General features: G+C 42.2%; 1 protein-coding gene across 4 annotated transcripts in view; it reads right to left on the minus strand.

Annotated features, from left to right (window-relative positions):
* ALS2 (alsin Rho guanine nucleotide exchange factor ALS2) overlaps positions 1–22,394 on the minus strand; it is a 51,285-nt gene that overhangs the window by 4,459 nt on the left and 24,432 nt on the right. For 3 of the 4 annotated variants that reach the window (XM_081901679.1, XM_081901680.1, XM_081901681.1), the window contains exons 13-30: positions 20,619–20,781; positions 20,147–20,278; positions 19,721–19,849; positions 18,469–18,539; positions 16,618–16,684; positions 14,632–14,834; positions 14,026–14,091; positions 12,948–13,046; positions 12,292–12,456; positions 11,533–11,644; positions 10,933–11,010; positions 10,676–10,809; positions 8,444–8,611; positions 6,131–6,248; positions 3,750–3,907; positions 3,347–3,469; positions 2,299–2,475; positions 1,065–1,110 (exon numbers count right to left, since the gene is read on the minus strand). In XM_081901679.1, coding sequence (XP_081757805.1) covers positions 1,065–1,110; positions 2,299–2,475; positions 3,347–3,469; positions 3,750–3,907; positions 6,131–6,248; positions 8,444–8,611; positions 10,676–10,809; positions 10,933–11,010; positions 11,533–11,644; positions 12,292–12,456; positions 12,948–13,046; positions 14,026–14,091; positions 14,632–14,834; positions 16,618–16,684; positions 18,469–18,539; positions 19,721–19,849; positions 20,147–20,278; positions 20,619–20,781 — 2,209 coding nt within the window. Of the gene's footprint in view, positions 1–507; positions 551–1,064; positions 1,111–2,298; positions 2,476–3,346; positions 3,470–3,749; positions 3,908–6,130; positions 6,249–8,443; positions 8,612–10,675; positions 10,810–10,932; positions 11,011–11,532; positions 11,645–12,291; positions 12,457–12,947; positions 13,047–14,025; positions 14,092–14,631; positions 14,835–16,617; positions 16,685–18,468; positions 18,540–19,720; positions 19,850–20,146; positions 20,279–20,618; positions 20,782–22,394 lie in introns of all 4 variants that reach the window. The other variant, XM_081901682.1, reaches the window with a different exon arrangement.

Here is a 22,394-nt window from a genome sequence, read left to right on the forward strand (position 1 = left end):
AGAACCAAGCCAAGACATAACTGTGGCTGGGAATATCAAGTTGGTGACCTGCTGCTGCCCTGTTCTTTCTGAGCCATGTCCAAAAATCTCAGCTTCATCATGGTTGCACGCTTGTGCTCTACAGACGCTAGCAGTCAGGATGGGCACAAAATGATATCATCAGGCTGTGCTGGCCCAAAGGTGCCTAGTCTGCAAAACATAAAGTTTTCTCACTTTCCCCGTTTAGCAACAACATCGTGGCCTGCCTCTGTCATGCAGAATGTACCAACTGGACACCTGCACTTTATAAATTCCATACAGAAGGATTATTGCTTTTGCTTTAATAGTGAAAGTGTAACTTAACCACATGCAGAATATGAACATAAAAGGAAACCACAGAAAGCCTCCACCCAAATCAATGAATAATTAGATTGTACTGTATCTTTTAATGAAGCAATGATTTGGGGATCATTTTAAAAAAAATCACTTAAGTGAAATAATGTCAGGAAAGATAACGATAAATATTACATGTCCTTGGAGCCATGCATCTAGAAGAACTGTACACTGTAAACTGTAAAAATGATTGACTTATAAATGTCAAGTGCTAACCAAAACAGCAATGTATTAAAACTGACACACATAGCATACCTTCAGTATACCTGAAGGAGCGTCTCCACCCCCATTGTTCTGCCCGGACGCTGAGGTCCAGCGCCGAGGGCCTTCTGGCGGTTCCCTCATTGCGAGAAGCAAAGCTACAGGGTACCAGGCAGAGGGCCTTCTCGGTAGTGGCGCCTGCCCTGTGGAACGCCCTCCCATCAGATGTCAAAGCGATAAATAACTACCTGACATTCAGAAGACATCTTAAGGCAGCCCTGTTCAGGGAAGTTTTTAATCTGGGATATTTTAGTGTATTTTTGGTTTCTATGGAAGCCGCCCAGAGTGGCTGGGGAAACCCAGCCAGATGGGCGGGGTACAAATAATAAATTATTATTATTACACACACAGTGACTGCAGTCTAGCTTTATTCAACTCAAAGGCTATCAAAGGTATGCAGTTAAGAGAGCACCAGATGAAATATAGCATACCTTTTTATTTTCACCAAGAATACAGGTTTTCGTTGGCCAAAATTTCCTGAAAGAAGCACCATGAGTATAGTTAATTATTTTCCAGTCATGGAAGAAAGGATGTTAAACAAAAGAATTTGTTTTCTAACACACTTCCTTACAAATAAATAATTGAGGTTCTTAGCATAGTGAAATTTCCTCATATATCTGGATCAGTCAAATGAGGGGATCAAAGCAAAAACTTTTTGGCTCATCTTAATGCAAGCTTCCTGGACCTGGTGCCCTCCAGATGCCATTGGACTGGAACTTCCACTGATGCTGCTGGGAGTTGCTGTCTGAAACATCTGAGAGGACACCAGGTTGGGGAAGGTTGGCTTAAGAGCAAAGATGAGTTAAGTGAAGAATGCACATTTCTTTGTGGCATGGCCATAAGAAAACCAGCCTTCTGCCCAAAAGACTTTGGAAAGCTCTAAATCTCCTTTGTGAGAGGTGACAATTAATCCCCTGACAGTAACAAACAGGAAATAAGTACAGTGGTACCTCGGGTTACATATGCTTCAGGTTACATAAGTGTTAGAAGTATCGGTTGGTTGCTTGAGAGCAATCAGGCAATAAGCTTCAATAGTCTGTTTTAAAAGGTTTCTTACTGATGAAGAAAACCGTTAGAATGAAGAGCGCCTCTATTCCGTGGCAGAATCTGAGAGTGGGCGGTCCTTAAACCTTCCCCAGCAGAGTAGTTTTTTGATGCCCAGTCTGCGCCTCCCCACTCTGCGCGGAAGCCTACTGCGCAAGGAGGGCGTGGGTAACCTCTCTCCTCCCGGCTTTGATCAGGCAAGGTGTCCTGGCACTGCCTCGCCTCCTCCGAGCCCTGCATCTCCTCTCCACTGGAGGCGTGGTTGCTCTCCTCCACTGAGGAGATGCTGCTTCCCACGATCTTTGGGGGCTCTCTGTAATCCATCCGGCTTTTCCCCTCTCGCCCCTGGGCCGATGGCAGTTCCCTGGCAATACGCTTCAGGTTACAGACTCCGCTAACCCAGAAATAGTACCACGGGTTAATAACTTTGCTTCAGGATGAGAACAGAAATCGTGCTCCGGTGGCGCGGCAGCAGCAGGAGGCCCCATTAGCTAAAGTGGTGCTTCAGGTTAAGAACAGTTTCAGGATAAGAACGGACCTCCGGAACGAATTAGGTACTTAACCCGAGGTACCACTGTACTGCGTTCTCTAGCCAGGAGAAACACATTGAAGCATGCTTACATTTGCACCCCCAAAAAGCTCAACAGAGCCATGTCTGGTTGTTTGTTCAGACGCAGGACGCACTCCCAGTAAACATCTTCCTCTCGCTCGTTGTCTAAGGCGTACAGCATGAACAAAGGAGGGTAGAGTCGCGGTAGCAACACAGGAAGCAGCAACCCAGAGCTTGTGACCACATAGCTGAAAAACACAAAACGAAGAAAGAGCTTTGGATGAACGAGGGGCAGCTCAAAGAAATCTTTATTATATGGCTCAGCTCTCCTCAACCTGTCCTATCTTTTTTTATTCTTTTATTTTGCTTTAAACAAATACATATAAATATAGACAACCAAAATTACAAAAGAAAATTCCTTAGTAATAATAATAATAATGAAAAAAGCTAAAAATCTACAAAAAATATCAAAGTACATGGCGTAAAACATAAGCCATTATGGGAAAGAAAAAAGAAAAAGGAAAGAAGAGAGGAAGATGAGCCAAAACAAGAAGGCTCATCTATTGGACGCTTCCGTCAAGGTCACAATAGATTCTTATCAATTCTCTCTATCAGCATTCCAACAAATCCCTCATCTTGGTATCAGGGAACATTTGTCTATGCGGTATCATTCTAAACCTAACCAGGTCTTTCTTGTTGAACCCTCGTCCCCTAGACGTGTCCTATCAACAACACATGTTGAGGAAGAAAGGCAACCAGTCCAAGGAAAGGTGGGTGGGTGTGATAGGAAATTCACTCCCCAAACTTTCTGCTCCTCGTTCCACAAAGAGCAATCCCCTGTTCAGTTCTTAAGCTCCTGAGCAGCTTAAATGTTTGCCCATCCTGAATGACATCACAGCCCCTAAATATGGAACAATTGTGTTCCATATTTGTGTCTGAGTAACAACTGACACTATGCAGTGTGCACATGTACACACTGAGCTCAGGAATATCACCATAGAAAGGGGAGGACTAGTCTGGCCTTAGCCATTGATGAGAGAAGGAGCAGCTGTGGAGAGCTTCCTCCCTGATCCTACCACCCCATGTCAAGCATTTCTAAACAGATTTTTATCTACATACCCTGGTTCCGGAGATTCCGGCCTGGAGTCATTTTTTCCACTACAGAATGATCTCCTTCCTTTGGTCTCGGTCACCAAAAGTGGGATTGAACTGCCCTCTTCAGGAAGATCAGGGAACAGGAACCTTAAAACCAAAACGTGTGTAAAATTAACCACAACTCACCAAACTGTGTCAAAAATTCTTAGCAAGGGTTGTTGTAACCATTTTTTCAAATATAATTCTCTTCAAATAATTCTCTTCGATTTTCTTTTTTGCAGGGGAACCTAGCAACAAGTCAACGGCTGCTGGATGATCAGCTTTTCTGCACAAATGCATTTCTTTATGCATGTTTGTTAAAAGAGAAAGGTGGAAGTATAAAGGTTTTACACTAAATGAGAGACAAAGTTCATTGGTTTTTTCTTACCTGACTAGATGGAAGATGCGTTTGAGGTAGGATTTAATTTCCCTGACTGCTTCCTGCAACAGCCGCCGATTAGCTCCCACGCCTACATACGTCATTCGGTATACAGCAACTAGGGTCTCAACAAGTTTTCCCAAAGGATGCAGGGGAGTATCACACGCCTAAAAAGAAAAGAGTCAGAGAATTAGGCGACTACATAAAGAAGCAGAGTCTTGATTGCAACACTCATATTTATTTAAGGCTCTTCGTTTAAAGCAATGGCAGTTCAAACAATATACATAACCTTTACCTTACCCATCTTATAGAAAAGAACAACATTTACTCTACAATATTAGAGTACAGTTAAATTAGCCTCAACCAGAGCCAGGGCCTTTTCAACACTGGCTCTGGCCTGGTGGAACGCTCTGTCTCATGAGACCAGGGCCCTGCAGGATCTGATTTCTTTCTGCAGGGCCTGTAAGACAGAGTTGTTCCACCTGGCCTTAGGCTTGGAGTCAATTTGATTCCCTCGCCCTCTTTCTTTTTTCCTTTCTCCTCCTGTGATGATGCTGCATTTTAATATTTTAATGTTGTATTTTAATCTTGTTTTTAAGTTGTATTCATTCAACTTGTTTTTATTATTGCTTGTTAGCCACCCTGAGCGCGGCCTTAGCTGGGGAGGGCGGGGTATAAATAAAATTTATTATTGTTTGTTGGAAAGTAAAACTCCGAGGTGGTTGTCGCCAATGGAAGCAAAAGCCGTTAAAAAACTTAATATGGAGGCTAATTGGCCGAGATATTGGGAAATGTTGGAGCAAGAGGGGGACAGATTGAAATTGAAAAGCTTTGAGATGTTAAAAGGGAAAGTAAGAGATTGGCTTCACTATCACCAGATAATGGAAGTCTTTAAAATGGACAGGAAAATTGGCTTCCAGGTGGAAAAATCAAAATTAGAAACTGAACTGTTAGAACCCAGTACTAAGAATTTGTCAAGAATGTACAACCTGCTGTTGAAATGGAATACACAAGATGAAATGGTCAAATCGGCAATGATTAAATGGGCACAGGACATTGGTCATAACATTATGTTTGCTGACTGGGAAAAGTTATGGACCACCGGGATGAAGTTCACGGCATGTAATGCCTTGAGAGAAAATATTATGAAAATGATCTATAGGTGGTACATGACCCCAGTCAAACTGGCTAAAATATACCATTTGCCCGATAACAAATGTTGGAAATGTAAGGAAATGGAAGGATCGTTTTACCACCTTTGGTGGACGTGCCCTAGGATTAAGGTCTTCTGGGAAAAGATCTATAATGAACTGAAGAAGGTACTTAAGTACACCTTTACTAAAAAACCAGAGGCCTTTCTCCTGGGCATGGTTGGCCAATTGGTGTTAAAGAAAGATAGAACTTTTTTTATGTACGCCACAGCAGCAGCAAGAATACTCATCGCAAAATACTGGAAGACACAGGAGTTACCCACCGTGGAAGAATGGCAGATGAAGGTGATTGACTATATGAGCCTGGCGGAGATGACGAGTAGAATTCGAGACCAGGGAAGAGAAACCGCGGAAGAGGACTGGGAAAAATTTAAGGACTATTTAAAGAAATATGCAAAAATTGGTGAAAGATAGGTTGGTGCTGAATGGGAAGATAGGGGTTAACTGCGGTAATAGATAAGAGAATGAAAATGAGAGTTATTAAGATTAAGTTGAAACAAGCTGGGGATTTGCTTAAAATTTATTGACAGGAGAATGCAGCAAGGGGAGGTATGAGGAAGTCGAGAAAGTAAGGCACATGAAACTAAGATTCAGAAGTATATCTGTTTTACGTTTAATTGTTTTGTATTTGTTTGTGTTGAAAATGTTGTGGAAACTTTAATAAAAATTAATTTAAAAAAAATAAAAATAAATAAATAAAATTTATTATTGTTGTTGTTGTTGTTGTTGTTATCAATGCTCTAGTCTAGTACATGGGTAGGTAAACTAAGGCCCGGGGGCCAGATCCAGCCCAATTCTACATGAGCAGAATGTGTGTTTTATTTAAAATGCATCTCTGGGTTATTTGTGGGGCATAGGAATTTGTTCATTATTTTTCTTTAAAATATAGTCCGGCCCCTCACAAGGTCTGAAGGACAGTGGACCGGCCCCCTGCTGAAAAAGTTTGCTGACCCCTGCTCTAGTATCATCTGAAAATTATACCAAAGACTGCAGTCTGTAGGAGTTTATAGAGGAGCTGGGGGAAGAACTGGAAATAGTGCTCTTACAAATTTATTATTTGTGGAAAAAATCCTCACTTTATAGTAGGAATGCAGGCAGGTCCCGTTTACTGAACACAATGCGTTCCCTGCTTGCACCCCAGCTTATAGATAAGAACTTATTTAACAACAGTCACAATACCTTTATGAGATATTTCTTAATGTTGTCGTATTTTTCGAGTGTGAAGGCACCAACGTGTTTTGGAATGAACTCCAAGCTCTCCAAAGTTTGCGCATGAGATCTACTTAACAGTTCTGGGCTGCAACAATGGAAGCGATAGAGTTATAAGCTATATAGGAAACATGCATGGGTCAAGTAGCTACAAACCAAGCAACTGTAAAGAGCTAAATAATAAGAAAGTCTAAAAAAAAACCACACACACAAGAAAAGAAAAAATAATTGCAAATCCTGAAAACCAGAGATACTGAAAAATGCAATAAATTATACTAGCAAAATGTTCTTAGCTCTTTCTGTCATCTTACTATTACAGGACCCATTATATCTGCCACACTCATCCCTTCCTCTCTCTCCAATAACTACACTATTGTTTCCCAATATCCCACAGGTACGGATTTTCTTAAGTGTACAAAAATAATACTTTTCTGCTTCTGTCACAGGGCTGCCCATGTAGCTATCTCCCTTCCCTATTTAAAGTACAGGTGAAACTCGGAAAATTAGAATATCATGGAAAAGTTCATTTATTTCAGTAATTCAACTTAAAAGGTGAAACTAATATATGAGATAGACTCGTGGCATGCAAAACAAGATATGCCAAGCTTTTATTTGTTATAATTGTGAAGATCATGGCATACAACTGATGAAAACCCCAAATTAGCAATCTCAGAAAATTAGAATATTAAATGAAATCAGCAAAACAAGGACTGCAAATAGAGCAATATTGGACCTCTGAGAAGTAGAAGCATGCATATGTACTCAGTACTTGGTTTGGGCCCCTTTTGCATCTTGACATGACTCCCCAAATCAACACAGACTGTGGACTTCAAGCATCTGGCATTGTGTGCCTCCCCATTCTTCCTCCAGACTCTGGGTCCTTGGGTTTCCAAATGAGATGCAAAACTGCTCTCACCAGAAAAGAGATTTGGGGAGCAATGTCATCACCTGGTGTTGGTCCACTGTGCTTCATTAAGTCCAGGGTCAACACAGCCATCTACCAGGAGATTTTGGAGCACTTCATGCTTCTTTCCGCAGACAAGCTATATGGGGATGCTGACTTCATTTTCCAGCAGGACTTTGGCACCTGCCCAAAAGTACCAAAACCTGGTTCAATGCCCATGAGATTACTGTGCTTGGTTGGCCAGCAAACTCGCCTGACCTGAACCCCAAGAGAAAGATGAGAGACATGAGACCGAGCAATGCAGAAGAGCTGAAGGCTGCTATTGAAGCATCCTGGTCTTCCATAACACCTCAGCAGTGCCACAGGCCAATAACATCCATGCCATGCCGCATTGAGGTAGTAATTGATAATATATTAGTTTCACCTTTTAAGTTGAATTACTGAAATAAATGAACTTTTCCACAATATTCTAATTTTCTGAGTTTCACCTGTATGCCACTGTATAATAATAATAATAATAATAATAATAATAACAACAACAATAATAATTTATTATTTGTACCCCGCCCATCTGGCTGGGTCTCCCCAGCCACTCTGGGCGGCTTCCAACATAGATGAAAGATACACTAAAATGTCACATATTAATGTACTTGCCTTTAATTCTTGCCAATTGAAATGGCTCTTTCTAGCCATTTGTTCTAACCTGCTGAAGACCTTCATATCTGCTCTGAAACATTTCCTCCTTTTTTACATCCATCTCCTCTCTTAAGAATTTTTTCCTATAGTTTACTAATTTAAAAATAATCCTGGGCAGTATGTGATCAACTATGCTAACTAAAGGCTCTTTCTACCACACTAACATGTGTCAGTACCTAAGAGATTCATAAAACACTAGAATTGCAGAAGTTTCCACACACAAAATGGCAGATTTTTCACATGTACACTTTTTTTTTAATGTACACAAAAGCTGTGAAACTACATACCGTATTTTTTGCTCTATAAGACTCACTTTTCCCCTCCTAAAAAGTAAGGGGAAGTGTGTGTGCGTCTTATGGAGCAAATGCAGGCTGCACAGCTATCCCAGAAGCCAGAACAGCAAGAGGGATTGCTGCTTTCACTATGCAGTGATCGCTCTTGCTGTTCTGGCTTCTGAGACTCAGAATATTTTTTTTCTTGTTTTCCTCCTCCAAAAACTAGGTGCGTCTTGTGGTCTGGTGTATCTTATAGAGCGAAAAATACGGTATATTACAATATATATCCATAGCAAACTTCAGTAAGCTGTTTTTAAAAATCTTAATGTAAATTTAAAATGATGGTGGAACTTCACTTGATATTTTTTTCTGCTGTTTCTTGAAGTACAAGTGTCCCTCACTACTAACCTGTCTTTGTGTTGACGCCGATTGGTTGTCAGGGCAACAGCAATGCTATCCCAAGCTTTCCACCTGTCCCCTTGGCCTGGTTGCTCACAGCCCAGCTGATGCCAGCATTCCTCAAACACCGCCTTCCATTTTTCATCAGCAGGAACAGCAAGGTTTCCAAGCTTCCGCCTGGGGACATTTTAACCACAAGAATCGCAATTCTCAATGAAATGCCTTAAGAGAGGTGTGGATCAGCAATTTCTCCTAAGAGCATGAAACTAGAGCATTATGGGGTGGTGCAGGGCAGAAACACCCCCCCCCCACTCTTCAACATCTCAAGCTTGATGTTAATTAATAAGACACTTTAGCTAATGTTGGGCTGTCTGACAATTGCTGAAATTGTTTTTATCGTCCATCACTTGGGGGCGTTTCATGGGAGATGATTCATAAATGAATTGTTATTTATTATATCAATAACCAGGACAGTTAATAGTGCCCAAGCTGAAAAGATGAGGTGGTAAGGATCAAAGGATTGTGGGATGAAGACCAGAAGCATTATTTTAATAATATCTTACGGTAACTTCAAGGCCTTTGCTTAAAAGCAGAGAATCTGATTCTCTCTGTGCTGCATTAGACAAGTGAGCAGCATTAACTATTTCTTAGAAAAAAATCAACCAATAAATTCTGAACTTAAGACAGCCAACAATCCTTGCCTCAGAGGCACCTGCATACATTTATTCATAGACCCCCTGGTGAGGTAAAAAGCAGCTTCCTAAGAAGTTTGTTAAGTTTGGCAGGGAAGCCTGATTCACAGTCAGATTTGGGCATCAGTGATGTCAAAAGCAATTAACAGCATCATAAATAAAAGCCAAAGCGGGTGGGGCGGGGAGAAATAGAGTCTTATGCTGTCCATAAATATAAAATAGACATACAATTTGTTTAACAATTTAAAAACAACCACAGCTATGTATAATGGGTACTGTATGACTTAAAACTGACAGCCACACCAATGCTCTTCAGAGATGACAATCATGTACTGTTGCACAAGTCTGACAGGCACCTATTCCCCAAAAGCATCTCTTTGATGACTTATAAAAATGCCTGAAAACATCCATTATGAATCAAAATGGGCTGTGCAGTCCAACCACAGCACAGATGCATTTCCAGTTCTGTTTATGTATATATATATATAAAAAAAGGTAAAGTTAAGTTCAGTCGTGGACGACTCTGGAGTTGCGGCGCTCATCTTGCTTTACAGGCCAATGGATCCGGAGTTAGTCTGCAGACAGTTTTCCCAGGTCATGTGGCCAGTATGACTAAGCCACTTCTGGCGCAACGGAACACCGAAACCAGAGCAGGGCACGGAAATGCCGTTTACCTTCCTGCCGGAGCGGTACCTATTTATCTACAGTGGTACCTTGGGTTACATACGCTTCAGGTTACAGACTCCGCTAATCCAGAAATAGTACCTTGGGTTAAGAACTATGCTTCAGGATGAGAACAGAAATTGAGCGGCGGTGGGAGGCCCATTAGCTAAAGTGGTGCTTCAGGTTAAGAACAGTTTCAGGTTAAGAATGGACCACCGGAATGAATTAAGTATGTAACCAGAGGTACCACTGTACTTGCACTTTGGGGTGTGCTTTTGAACTGCTAGGTTGGCAGGAGCTGGGACCAAGAAATGGGAGCTCACCCTGTTGCGGGGATTCGAACCGCCGACCTTCCAATCAGCAAGCCCAAGAGGCTCAGTGGTTTAGACCACAGCGCCACCTGTGTCCCACATTCTGTTTATAGGAACCTCTATTTCTAACTGCCATGGGGCCCTCACTCTTTAAGTGCCAGTGACCGATTGCAGCCCCCAAAATACAGCTGCTACATTTTCACTTTCTTCACAATGGTCACCAGCTGCTCAGATATCATATGACTTACAGAATTTCCACCACTTTTAGCCTTTTCTAAAGAACAAGCATTGTATCTCTTGACCCCGTGGTCTTCCAAGCACCTCAGACAAAACCTGTAATGTTACACTCAAATCTGAAATCCGCATGAGGACTTGGCAATGACGCTGTAGTATTCCCCATTGCCTAACCAAGCAGAGGAGCTGGAAATAAACAACTAGAGTTGGGCAAACAAGGCAATACAGGCTGTGATCTGCAACCTACTTTGCATTCAAATCAGTGCTAGGGCTCAGGTACCATGGCTAGCTACAGACAGACACGATACTGTCTAAACAGAAGCCATCTCCCATTCACTCACAGGGTTTTGGGTCGGTCCTTCTCATGATCGTACAAACTGGGTTTAAAGTAGGTTCCAGCAATCTTTATCCCAGATCCCCACTCGCCACTGAAAATACCTTCAATAGTGTCTCCATTTGGCAAAGTCAGTCTTCCCTTTGAAGAAGGGATGGAGGGGAGAGAAGAGAGTAAAAAAAGAATGAAATCACTCATTTTTAAAAACTGCTCTACTCAAAAAAAAAAAAAAAAAAGCAACCCCCCAAAATATGATTTACCAACCTTTCCATTAAGGGTCCAATTATCTGAAAACTCTCCTTCATACACCGTGTCATCTTCAGAAAGCAAGACACCAGTGCCCTGCATAAAGCAGTATCACAATCATTACATGTTCTGAATAGTTCACATAAACACAGAGTAGTATTATGGAAGAAAAATGCAGGAAGATGTATATTTTTACAGTAGCCGTAACACAAAGATACAGAACAGTCAATGTGCTGGATCCAAACTTGTCCTTAGCGGGAAGGGCAGAGATCCAGTGGAGACTCATAATGGAAAAAGGTGGAGGAAGGAAGAAGGCAATTTTCATCCATTCCTTTTTCCTTCTGCACTGTCCTCCTCAGTCCCCCAACCCTCCAGAGCAGATTTTCATTGGGGTATAGGGGGTTGCGGGAAGAGGAGGGGTAACTAGCAAAAATTGCCTCCTCTGCTCTTCTACCATTGGGAGCACCCCAAGAGAGGAACTGCTCACAGGTAGTCTGGATCCAATCTGGCATAAATGCTACTTTGAAAAAAGGGGGTGAATTTTTATTTTTACACGTTGAGCACCAAAAAACAGATTAAGGTTAGGGACTGCTCCTTCAACCGTAAGACAGTACTCACCATCATTTTATTGCTGCTAAAGGCTCCTTCATAATACAGTCCAAACTGTGTAACTACAACGCCATTGCCCTGGCCAAGGTCATCTTGCCACATTCCCATATATTTTTCTCCCCTGAAGAGACAAGAAGGGATTAAGGGCCAAAGCAATCTAAATTTTAAGAAACAAGGCTCACCAGACCATCTCCTGTTCTGTGACACTCTGACAACTAAACAACAGACATACTACCCTACCAGCTGAGAAGCCTTTTCGGCAATTAATAGGGTCATATCAGAGCTCTATAATGGGGTTGGGGGGGGAGGGCACAAACTAGTGTACATCTTAACTGCAGTTTATGTATCATTTTCATAAGTTTGCCATTATTATTTTTAATTGTATGTTATCGCACCTTTCAGTATTTCCAAAGAGGACTTATATTAAGGTTTATGAAACATGAATGCTGAGCTAAAATGTAAATTAGTAAGTTCAAACACAGGTGAGAGATAATTGAGATAATTTATTACGGTCAAAGACCAGCTCACATAACATAACACAATAAATACAGCACTCATAAAGATAAAATATACAATCGGAGCAGATTGCAGCAATAGCTCATGAGTTAAAGCAATAGCTCATGAGTTAAACAAAGGCAGGTGATTGATTGCTGACAAACAAGTTTTAGATTGCATTCCATGTCATCCTGTTAGTGATTTTATTCAAGCAAACTAGAGGGATAAGCAACTACTTAGCATAAGTTTTTTGAATGTTCAGAATCTATTTACCTTGTGATATCGTCAAATACTCCATATCCAGTCTTCTTATCCATCACCCACTGGCCAATGAACATACTGGGAGAGGTAGATGTCAGTTTCCCACTGCGCAGGAGACCATGCCCATGACGCATGTTATCCTGAAAGCTCCCTTCATACACTTCTCCAGTGGCATAGCTGAAATAAAAGAGTGTTATCTCTCTCCCCCTCTGCGCACAGAAAACAACATTTTTGGCAGGAATGTGAAAACAGGACAATTATTTCCAGTGATGAGTTTAAGGGGGGGTGGGGAACGGAGATGTGCCGTATTGTGGATTATGTAGTTCTGTGCAAAAAGAGCATGAACAGATATGGTATCACATCTATGCACAGACTGTCGTGTGAAGCAACATGGGCACATGTATATTTCACTGCACGGACACAAGGCAAAATGCAACTTCCCAGGAGGTGTTCACACAATGAAATGTGTTCGTGAGTGAAAACTGTCACACATGGTGATCTTCATAGGGGCTTCATGCTCTTCCTACCTGGAAAAGTTTTGCATAGAAAGAAATGGTTTGTGTGTGTGTTAAGTGGCCCTTTGAAGTGCATTGTGGGTTAAATGCTGCTCTCTTTTGGACCACACACGATGACCTTTAAAACAATACTCGTGTTGTTTTGTGAACTACCTGTAGATGCCTTGTCCACACATTTTGCCCTCCTTCCAATATCCAACATAGCGGTCACTCTTGTTCAGTATTTTGCTTGGTATTTTGTATTCACCGTACCTGCCAATTTGAAAACAATACAGTCCTGAGCAACTAGAAAACAAGAATATAACATGAAGAGCAGCAATCCCATACACATCTACTTGGCAGTAGGACCCATTGAACACTGTAAGATTTACTTCTGAGTAAACATGTACAGTCATACCTTGGGTTACAGACGCTTCAGGTTGCGTGTTTTTGGGTTGTGCACCGCGCCGAACCCAGAAGTACCGGAATGGGTTACTTCTGGGTTTCGGAGCTCGCGCATGCGCAGAAGTGTTAAATTGCGCTTTGTGCATGCACAGAAGCGCCGAATCGCAAACCCGCGCGTACGCAGACACGGGACTGTGGGTTGCAAACGTGCCTCCCACACGGATCACGTTCGCAACCCGAGCGTCCACTGTATTGAATAATACTATGTGCCCAGGAGTGCACAGCTACAATCTTTCATGTTCAGGAGCTTCAGCTGCAAAGGATTACTATACTGCAACAGTTGCACAAGCACTGTATGGACATACTTTTATTTTAGCACCATCCAGATTTCTAACACGCACACAAATCTGGCAAGGTGTTTGAACAGAAAAAAGGACACGGGGGGTGTGTGTGTGTGAAGGAGAGAGTTTAATTTTACATTGCAAGCTGCTTGTTACAGTGATTAAAATGAAACCCTGAGTACCTGAGACTTACTCCCAGGTAAGCATGGGTTGAACCCAAGTTGCACTTTGAGCAGATCCATTGAAATTAATGGATATAAGTTAGTCATGGCCACTACATTTCAATGGTTCTACTATGAGTAAGATCAACACTGGATATAACCCAATATATGATGTGACAACTTAAGTTAGTTTCACAAAACTCCTAAGAACTATTTTGACAGCTAAATAAATCCATCAGCCAAAGGGAGGTTATCTAACATCTTCCTGGTGGTAAGACAATTTTAAGTAATAATTACGACTTCTCTTTCTCCAACCCCAAATTTGGTTTAACTCTTTGTACCTACCCATCTTCCAGGCCACTTCTGAACATGCCAGAATACATTCTTCCATCTGCCCATTTCAAAACTCCCCTGAAATATATAGAATGCCATAATTAGACCAGTTCCTCATTTGAATTAGCATAGCACGTTTTATGCAAGACTATTACATCGTTCAAAGGACTACTGCATTTTTTCTGTCTAGGTTTTAGAGCTCAAGGTTAAGTGGTCATAGAATAGGTAGCTTTTCATTTATTGTACTCTGCTTTATTCAGATTTAAATACTTTTTACATGCCTTTTCTCACTTGTTACCTAGCTTTAAGCAAAAAGAAAGAAAGAGAAGAAGATGTAAAAGAAGAGAACATGGAGAACTTCAGGTGCTTGAAAGGATTTATTGCAAGCCCAATATGTTAAAGAAAAAATCCTTCCTCGTGAGGCGTGTTTTCAGCAGCAATTTTCACCAAATGCAAGCGATGCTGTAACAACAGAAGTCAGCACATTTTCCATGCAATTAGTGAAAATCTCTCTCTCTTTTGGCCTGTTATTATTGGTGCTTTTCTGCTTGGTTTTAAGTAAACAGGACAGCCTCTTAACTAGCGAACATGTACATAAGAACATTTGAACAGTTTCACCTTCCGTGTGGTTTCCCGGAAAGCCATCGACCATTGTAAGTGGCGTCCTTAAGCCGAGGATCTTTGTAAAAGGTGTATTTGGCACTCCGTGAGATAGGGGGCTCTTGCCTCTGAATGTTTCCACTAACTCCATAAGGAGGCAAGTCAGTCGTCCCTTTTAAGGCCTGATCCACTGCTTGGCTTATCGCTCTCAGCCATTTAGTCTGAAACAATTACAGTAAAAGTATTCAGGGTTCTGCCTACCCTTTGTGTTCCTCCTCTCTATTCATAACTACTTTTATGGGAATACTGAAGGAATCTCTTGGAGTTAGTCTGATAGGACGTATTGGTGCCACAGAATCAATAAATGATAAAAATCACAGAACTGCAAAAGTTCATCTGCTCTAGCAATCTTAACCTTTTCAGACTTGGGGCCCCATTTACCTTCTGCCTGGAACAAAGGGTCAGTTTTTAATACACCACCAGATTATGGCGATCATTCTCTACGTCACTTAAAAACAAACTAAACTTAAATTCAAAAATACCGTATTTTTTGCTCTATAAGACTCACTTTTTCCCTCCTAAAAAGTTAGGGGAAATGTTTGTGTGTGTCTTATGGAGCGAATGCAGGCTGCACAGCTATCCCAGAAGCCAGAACAGCAAGAGGGATCACTGCTTTCGCTGTCCAGCAATCCCTCTTGCTGTTCTGGCTTCTGGGATTCAGAATATTTTTTTCCTTGTTTTCCTCCTCCAAAAACTAGGTGCATCTTATGGTCTGGTGTGTCTTACAGAGCGAAAAATACGGTAATAATTGGCAATGAATGCACTGGCATGAACCATCTATGGGCCAACTATGGATCACAAGTCACTATTTGAAGACCAGTGATCTAGTCCTAGTCTCCTTCTAAACCATGATGCTACATACTCAGCTACACCAATGTGGACCATACTCACATGTTTTCTATACCATGGGCTACCGTCTATGAGCAAACAATGTTAGTTTTGCTCCTCCCATTTGCACAGACAGGAAACAGACCACAACTCCGGTCTTAGCGTTACTTTTGATCCATGGATGATTTCACTCCCAACAAACTATGATCAGCCAAGAACAAACCTCGGCTTACAAGATTGTGTTGCAAAATGAACCATCATCTCTGATTTGCATGCAACACTAAATTGTGGCTTGTTTCATCCACATACAACCAGAAAGGAGGTGAACAACTCAGATAGGCATGTTTGCAGTATACCATTAACTATGGTTTGCCGTGCTGTGCAAGCAGGGTCATTGTATGTTGATTTCCCTTAGGTTACAGAGTGAAATAAGCAGAGAAAATAAGCTTACAAAGTACCGTATTTTTCGCTCTATAGGACGCACCAGACCATAGGACGCACCGGACCATAGGAGGGGGAGAACAGGGGAAATTTTTTTTTCTTGTTCTCCCCCTCTAAAACAAGGTGCGTTCAAGGTGCATTCACCCGAGCTTGTGGGGCTAGCGGTGGGGGGAAGTGCTGCTCTGTCTCCGTCTCGCTGTTCTGGCTTGGGAACAGCCTTCCTTTGCGCGCAGCCATCCCCAAGCTAGAACAGCAAGATGGAGTGCTCCGCAGCACTCCGTCTCCCTGTTCTGGCTTTGGGCTTAGCCGCGCAGCCTGCATTCGCTCTATAGGATGCACACACATTTCCCCTTCATTTTTGGAGGGGGAAAAGTGCATCCTATAGAGCGAGAAATACGGTACTCTATGTTCAAAGTAGCTAAGGCACTTAAGATGGCTCTCACAAGTAAGCCAAGCCCACATTCCTTGTGGGGAAGTAATGGAGGAAGACCACAACTCATGCACTAGGTATAATCTCTGGCATCTCCAAACAGGACTGGGGATGTATGCTGACTGGAGCCCTAAGAAATGCTGCTGGTCAGTGTACACAATAGAGTTAAACAGACCGTTAACCTACCCGGCAAGTGGTGCAAACAGGGGAAGAGAGGAGAGAATGCAGTTTCTGTGCCTGCCTACCTTTTCCTGTGGCGTTGATGAAACAAGAATGAACTGTTCTTCTGGTGTAGTGACCCTCAAACCATTCCTAGTATGAAGAAAGACCAAAAAAACCCAAAAAGGTTCATGTAAAAAGAACATAAGAAAATAAAAAATAATTGAACAGATAACTGTAGCTAGCACAGGCAAAAATTAATACCAAAGCAAAGGGGCAGAGTCGCATGCTATTTTCTGTCCTTTTCCTTCTAGCCTCTGGCTTAAAGAAATGTTCAACCTTTCCCTAAATTCATGAGAAATGGAGAATCTCCATTTGCAACAGTAAAGTGCCATGTAATCTAACACCTTCCATCCTATTTCAGTCTCTTATCACTAGCAATTATAAGGAAGACTGTACTCTGTACCAAAATAAAATGAAGAGGTTCCAAGTTATGCAAGTTAAGTAAAGTATTTATGCTTATCTGGCATCTTTTACTTTATCTATGCCAGATCCTGAAACCACTAGATCTATTCAGCCATCCTTTTGTTTCATAAGAAATTACCAAGCTGCCAAGCCTACACAGTAATACCTCCGTGAATGTTCGCCTTGTCTAGCGTCCATTCCAGTGAATGTCCACGGCAAACCTGGAAGTACCGGAACGGGTTATTTCCAGGTTTGCATGCGCAGAAGCACAAACCGCTCCACATGTGTGCGCAGACATGGCGCTTTGCCCTGCATCATTTTTGGCTAGCAGCCGGGGCTCCGGAACGAATCCCGGCTGCAAAACAAAGTACGACTGTACTCACATCCATATGGACTAGAAATGCTGCTTCAAGCTAAGAAAAAAGGTTGTAGGAAGCTGAATTCTGCACCAATATCACATTGCATGAATATTCTTCCCTGTCTAAACACAAGAAATGCCATGACATTCTTCCTTACAAAAGTGACACTGGAATACTTCTTAGGGGTTTAGTCTAGTTTTAAATGTATTGACTGTTCTATGTTTTTGTTTTTAATTATCTAATATGTAAAATGACTTAAGATAGTAATCTAGAAGGCAATTAATAAATAAAAAATGATGATGAGGATAATAATAATAATACAGATTAGACTGCACTGGTTTGAATGATTTCAGCATATCTGCATTTACAAGACTTAATGTCCAGCCAATACTGAATAAGTTAATTTTTCATGTTTATACTTCTGCTCTCTAGGTCTCTGGGGGAGTGTCATGTGACAAAGACACATGAGAGCAGAAGCAGCAAAGCAGGCTGGGAAGTGCTGGGACTGCACAATCATTTGGGTCTACTAAAGTTATTCAGGCCTAACTGCTAACTGTTGAGTTACTCTGGCATGTGACTTCGTAGCCAGTTTCTCTTTTGTACTCTCTGTAAGATGTCAGTGAGTGTTTGTCTGCTTCAGCTGTGAGCAGTATGTAATCTCAGTCAAACTGTTTGGAACCATGTTGTTTATGAAGAAGTTTATTTTAAGTCAGTAAAGCTTTTATTCTTTGAAACTCTGCATTATTAATTTACGCTGCGCGTCAAATACATGCTTAAAATGAGCAACCTGTGATAACTTTATCTCACTAACCACAAGCATGATAATCACATTATTGTGGGGGTGGAGAAGCTGTGGTCCTTCCAGCTGCTCCTGGATTATGATGATCATCATCCCTGGCCATTGGCTGGCTGAGGCTGATGGGAGTTGGAGTCAAAAAGCAGCTGGATGGGCCAAAAGGTTCCCCACCACTGCCTTTAAGGGATGCAAGTCGAGTATCACTTGAAAGAGCACAAAAGGCCTGGAGGACCTAAGACATTTCAAAAGAAAAACTCATCTCATCGACAACAGCAACAAAATAATTTCTACTTGAGGGATGGCCTTGACATACTTACATATTACCAGACTCTTCTGAAACAGGTTCTACCCACAATGTGGACAAGGAAAATATATGATGAGTTGAAAACTGCAAAGAAAAGCAAAAGAGGAAAAGCATCAATTAGGATTAGATTCACTCTTTGTGTGTGTTCCTTCTTCAAGGTTTCTTCCCCTTTGGAAACAGAATGACACTAAGCCACACTGCTGAAATGCAACTGCTATATCTCCTAACGAGTTCCCATCCACCCCCCATTTGAGAAGTTCAAATTGCACAGCTTGCAAAGCTGCAACCATATTTATGCCAAATAGCGGGCTCTATGAACCAGAGCTCAGTGCGTAGGATACCCTGTTCCTACCGTTTGTTTAAGGGGCAGCAAATGATAGTGCTGCTGTATGCTAGTGATGGAAGATATTTCCCAGTCTCGCCAGAAGACAGGGAGAAACTGTGCACAACTATTTTTTGTCTTTCAACTTTTTTTTCCAAGTGAGAGGCAATGCTGTTCAAAGACCCAAAACATAATGTTCCAAAACCTAATGCCTGCAGTATCAATGGCACTAATGAGGTGGTAGCTGGACAGGTGGAATAGACCCAATTCTGAACAACAACTACCAGACCTTTAGAAGACATCTGAAGGCAGCCCTGTTTAGGGAAGCTTTTAATGTTTGATGTATTACAGTATTTTAATATTTTTTTGGAAGCCGCCCAGAGTGGCTGGGGAAGCCCAGCCAGATGGGCGGGGTATAAATAATAAATTACTACTACTACTACTACTACTACTACTACTACTACTACTACTATTATATTGTGTTTCGGAACCCCAACAGAGAGAGGTGGGGAGTGATCTACATTGCACGGAAGACAGAACAGGCTTAGTATCCAAGGCTCTTGTCACCCATATGAGACCCAGTCGCAGAGGAAGGGGCTTCGGTACCCGGGGCAGCGGGGGCGTGGCATGTCGCCTGTGGGGGTGTGGCACCCAGGAGCGTGGTACGTCGCCCGTGCGAGTGTCCCAAGGGGGAGGAGCCTGCCCGCGGCAATGTCACCCCCCCAGGCTGGCACCCAGGGTGACCTGCCCCCTTCCTCCGCCACTGACTAGACCTAGCGACAACCCATATGGACCTCAGGTCATCTTTGTGTGCGGTGTTCTGAAGAGCGTGGGGAGAGAGTTCTGACTGCTACAGAACTCTGAAAATATCCTTTTAGTGAGGTGCCCCATCCATTCAGGTATAACAGGAACAATTCAGCTCTAATCCCCAGTATGTGCTTACCTGAGCATGGACCAAGGCATCGTTAAAGAGGATGAACCAGTTTACTGAGAATCTCCCAGCATGCTGCAGTGACAGTCCCCGATTGCTGCTCTCACAGATTAGTCGCCGTTCGGGTTTCCTCAAGGAATCCTAGAATTGAGGAGTGAGGCAGGCACACAAATTAGGTCGACTATGCCTATTATCACCCCTGTGTCATTAACAGTAGTGCGCACTCATCACAGATGGAGTCTGAATTTGCATGCATCTCAGCCCTAACAGGAAATTAGGATTATTTGCTAAATACAATACTTTCTGAAATTGGAAGCACCGCAGCCATGAAGAGAGGGGAAGGGAAGGGAAGGAAACTACGGTGACATCACTGTGGGGAAAATGAAATCCTACAGTTGAAGAGTTGTGCTAGCAGAGACTACAGCAACGCCCACGTACTGTCATTTTGCCAGGAAAGGTCTTCCAGAAGCCCAGCGTGTATTCAGCTTCTTTCCTTTTCCTGCTAAGATGGACAGCAAGGGTTTCATAACAAGAACTGGCATCCTGGAGGCTCTGGTATTCTGGAGATGCCTACAGAGAAGGAATAAACAAAACAAGGTTAGCAATTGATAGTTGCTTCCAGAGACCTACTGCAGTATTTCATTACAGTAATTGCAGTTATATTTTAATCAACTGAAACAACTTCCCTGTGATTGAACACTATGAATAATATTTAAGTAACTAAAAAGAACACAAATACAATGAAGAATAAACCGCTTAGTTATTGTAACAAATGCAACTGCATTTGCACTTTTTTTTTGAACTGATTAAAAATATTACGCCGCTTGGAAAGATTATGTTAGCAATGAGATCAAAAAAACAAACACAAAATGTCTCCTGTTTAGTGAAACTTTCTTATCTAACAACTTACCACTTCAAAACACGTAGCAAGCTTTAGTAAAGTTCTAGCGTAATTATGAAGTCGTCGGATTGGCAAGAAAAACAGAGTATTTAACACTTCTACCAATGGGAGATCCTCCTCATTTGTCTCTGACAGATCCTGAAGCAATGCCTGGCTTTTAGTTAAGAAATCCCTACAGTATAAAGACACATGTGTGTTAATGTTTTGACAACGCTTTCAGTGCAACACTTACTATACTTATGTCTGACTCTTCTTCTGTGGAACTCAGAACATGGTTTCCAGGTGTCCTTTCACCCAGGCAGCTTGCAAACTGGTTTGGATCTGCTTAGCTTCAGCTGCGGAACACCACCATGTGACTTTGGGCCCAGATATACATGGTTACATGCCCTATCACTGATACAGAGGTCAGGCAGTATGAGTTAGACCAGGCTTCCTCAACCTCGGCCCTCCAGATGATTTGAGACTGCAATTCCCATCATTCTTGACCACTGGTCCTGATAGCTAGGGATCATGGGAGTTGTAGGCCAAAAGCATCTGAAGGGCCGAGGTTGAGGAAGCCTTAGACCTACCCCAGGACTACTGCACTTAAAAAATACTCAAAGCTAATGTTTTGCATTAATTTCTAGGAGTCCTTAGAGCATCAAGCTTCACTTGTATAAAATACTACAGTTGCATTCATGCATAAAAGGTAAGCCAAGAAGCTTGGCTTAATAAACTATACTGTGCAAAAGCTGCATTCTTTGTGCAACCACCTGAACAATCCTACTCTGCATAAACAAACTAGCAAGAGGATGACTTAAGTGCTAGGTTCCAACCCAAAACTGTGGTTTGTTTCTCTCTAAAACAGGCCATGATCCGTATGTAAACAGCAAACCATGACTTACGGCTGGGCTATGGATCACAGCCTGTTTAGGGAGCAGCAAACCACATACCTGAGTTCAAATGTAACACTAAGCTATCACTTTCCTGGCTTGTTTCCTGCTTGCACACAGTTCAGGCACAGTGTGGTTTATTACACCAAGCTTCTTGGTTTACAGCTGCTTGAGAATGCAGCCTGTGTGTTTTGCTATCTCTTGTTAGAAGTGATACGGATTTACTGGGAATCAAATACATAAATTACTACTTATTAACAAGACTAGTTTCTTTATTTAAACTAGAGGTATCTAACCTGTGGACCATACACCACCCCCGCAATATGTTCTGGATGTTCCCTGCCCCACCCTGTGGCATGTCTTTGAAATTTATTTTTTATTTAGATTTAAGCCATTTATATCCCTCCCTTCATCCAAAGATTGCAGAGCGGTAACAGCGAAAGTCAACAAAATGTTATATACATACATACATATCATAGTGTCATCATAAGCAAAGCCTCTACTATGGACATATGAATAAGTATCAGTAACAATACCCAAAAGCCTACGTCAAAAGCCATGATTGAGTTGGCATCTGAATACCATCAGAGACCATGCTCAACCAAATTCAGTGGGCAGAGAGTTCCAGAGCTGACTGCTGCTAACCACTAGCCAAGTATATTTCCTGCATCACCGAAGGAAGTTGATACGCCCTTTGCCTATCAGCTGTATAAGGTAAAGGTAAAGGGACCCCTGACCATTAGGTCCAGTCGTGACCGACTCTGGGGTTGCGGCACTCATCTCGCTTTATTGGCCGAGGGAGCCGGCGTACAGCTTCCGGGTCATGTGGCCAGCATGACTAAGCCGCTTCTGGAGAACCAGTGCAGCGCACGGAAACGCCGTTTACCTTCCCGCTGGAGCGGTACCTATTCAT

This window comes from Podarcis melisellensis, assembly GCF_964234715.1.
Source record: "Podarcis melisellensis genome assembly, chromosome: 1".
NCBI lineage: Eukaryota > Metazoa > Chordata > Lepidosauria > Squamata > Lacertidae > Podarcis > Podarcis melisellensis.